Genomic DNA, 1,612 nt, shown 5'->3' with positions numbered 1-1,612 from the left:
CCCCCCGGTAGTTATTTCTGATGCTTTGTGTCTCCTCGGGAAGTCCATGCCTCGGCATCAGCACGGGGAGCGCTCCCAGGTGACCCCAAATGTTCGGTCTCCCATCCCCACTCGGCGCCCGTACCTTGACGGAGAAGGCGAGCGCCACGAAGCCGAGACAGCAGAAGTTCATGTAGATGGTGTTGAAGATGGACCAGACGAGGTGGTCGCGTGGCGGTGGGGAGACGGTGTGAGACGGGCCCCGCTTGTGGGACCCCGTGGGCAGGTAGTCCTCCCGTGGGTAGGAGGTGTCCATGGCCACGGAGAGGGGCACCCCGCGGCTCTCCTGCTCCACCAGCCTGGCTGGGGGAGCGGGCAGGGCGGCCCATTTATATAGTCCTTGCCTGTGGCACGGCCTCGTCCCCTCTATATATAAACCCCAGAAATGACAGCCCTCCCGGGGCTGTGGTTATCGGACATGCTTGGCTGGGAGCTAGGAGAAACAAACTTGGTTTTGTGAGCCTACCGGCTTTTTATATCCAGCCTTCCTCCAGCGATGAGGAGCAGAGACGGCTCCAGCGTGACCGAGGGAGGAGCGCTCAGGAACGACTGTCGGGACGGAGCCAAGGGATGATTTTGAAACCAAGCGACCGTCACCCCGAGGGGCCGATATGAGACAGACCCTCGGTGCCAGGATCTCTCGCTGCTCTGGCTCGCACCAACATCGTCGGCCCAATCCCTCCAGGGGGCCTTGGCCAGGAAGACCCCTCGTGCACAGCACGTTTGGGCCGCTGGATGCATTAAATGGGAACTTAATACCAAAGTGTGGAAGAGCTACTTCTACAGGGTTCCCTGCAAGTGGGAGGAGATGGGGGTTGTGTGGCGGGATGGGGTGCGTACAGCCAGAAAAACATGGAGATTATTTTTTTTTTTCTTTCCTTCTTCTACCATGCTCAAGCTTTTAGGAAGAAACTTCTCTGGGATCTGGGCTGGAAGTGCTCTGCACCGCGGCGGGGATGGAGGCAGAGATCTGTGGAGCCAGCAGTGAGAGGAGGAGGAAGAGGAGGAGGCTGCCCCGAAGATGCGCAATGACCCTCTTCTTCCCCGCTGTGAATAAAGTGACAAGCGAGGGGGTTTGGCAGGACGAGCTTTATTTGCAGCAACAGTGACCTACGCGTGTGTTACAGCTCCCGGTAAGGCCAGCAGCCCCCTGCTGAGTTGCACAAGCAGAGGAAAGAGGGGGGCTGTCCCCCACGTCCCATCCTGGCCCACCCATCCCCTTCCATGCAGTGGCTGTGCAGGGACACCCGGGGGTGGGGGCGGCGAGGGGACGCGGCTTCGCTCCCTTTCCCCTTGTGCCACGCGCCCAAAGCCAGGACATTTTGGGGGGAGGAGAAGAGGTGAGGAGAGGCACCCCACGGGGTGGCAGAAAGCAGGTCGGCGGCCAGGCAGCGCTCAGGTGGCGGTGGTGGACGTGGCGATGACGATGACGGCGGCGATGATGACCCCCACGGCAGCGACCATCAGCAGGGAGCAGATGATGTTCAACACCCTGGCGCGGGCACCGTACCGCCGGGCACCCTCCAGGTCCCCCAGCACCTTGCAGTCACGGGCCTGTGGGGGCAAATGGGGG

The 1,612-nt window shown here is 61.4% G+C and overlaps 1 protein-coding gene across 1 annotated transcript; it reads right to left on the bottom strand.

The window, feature by feature from the left end:
* Nucleotides 1-124: 124 nt before the first annotated feature.
* Nucleotides 125-295, bottom strand: IFITM5 (interferon induced transmembrane protein 5; the record flags this gene model as incomplete). The annotated part of the gene is made up of 1 exon (XM_009700553.1): nucleotides 125-295. A coding segment is annotated over exon 1 (171 nt), but the record flags the coding sequence as incomplete, so codon positions are not given.
* Between the last annotated feature and the right edge of the window lie 1,317 nt (nucleotides 296-1,612).

This window comes from Cariama cristata, unplaced genomic scaffold (assembly GCF_000690535.1).
Source record: "Cariama cristata isolate BGI_N322 unplaced genomic scaffold, ASM69053v1 scaffold34785, whole genome shotgun sequence".
Lineage (NCBI taxonomy): Eukaryota > Metazoa > Chordata > Aves > Cariamiformes > Cariamidae > Cariama > Cariama cristata.
Note: the sequence above shows the minus strand (reverse complement) of the source record. Positions and strands in the feature narration are given on the sequence as shown.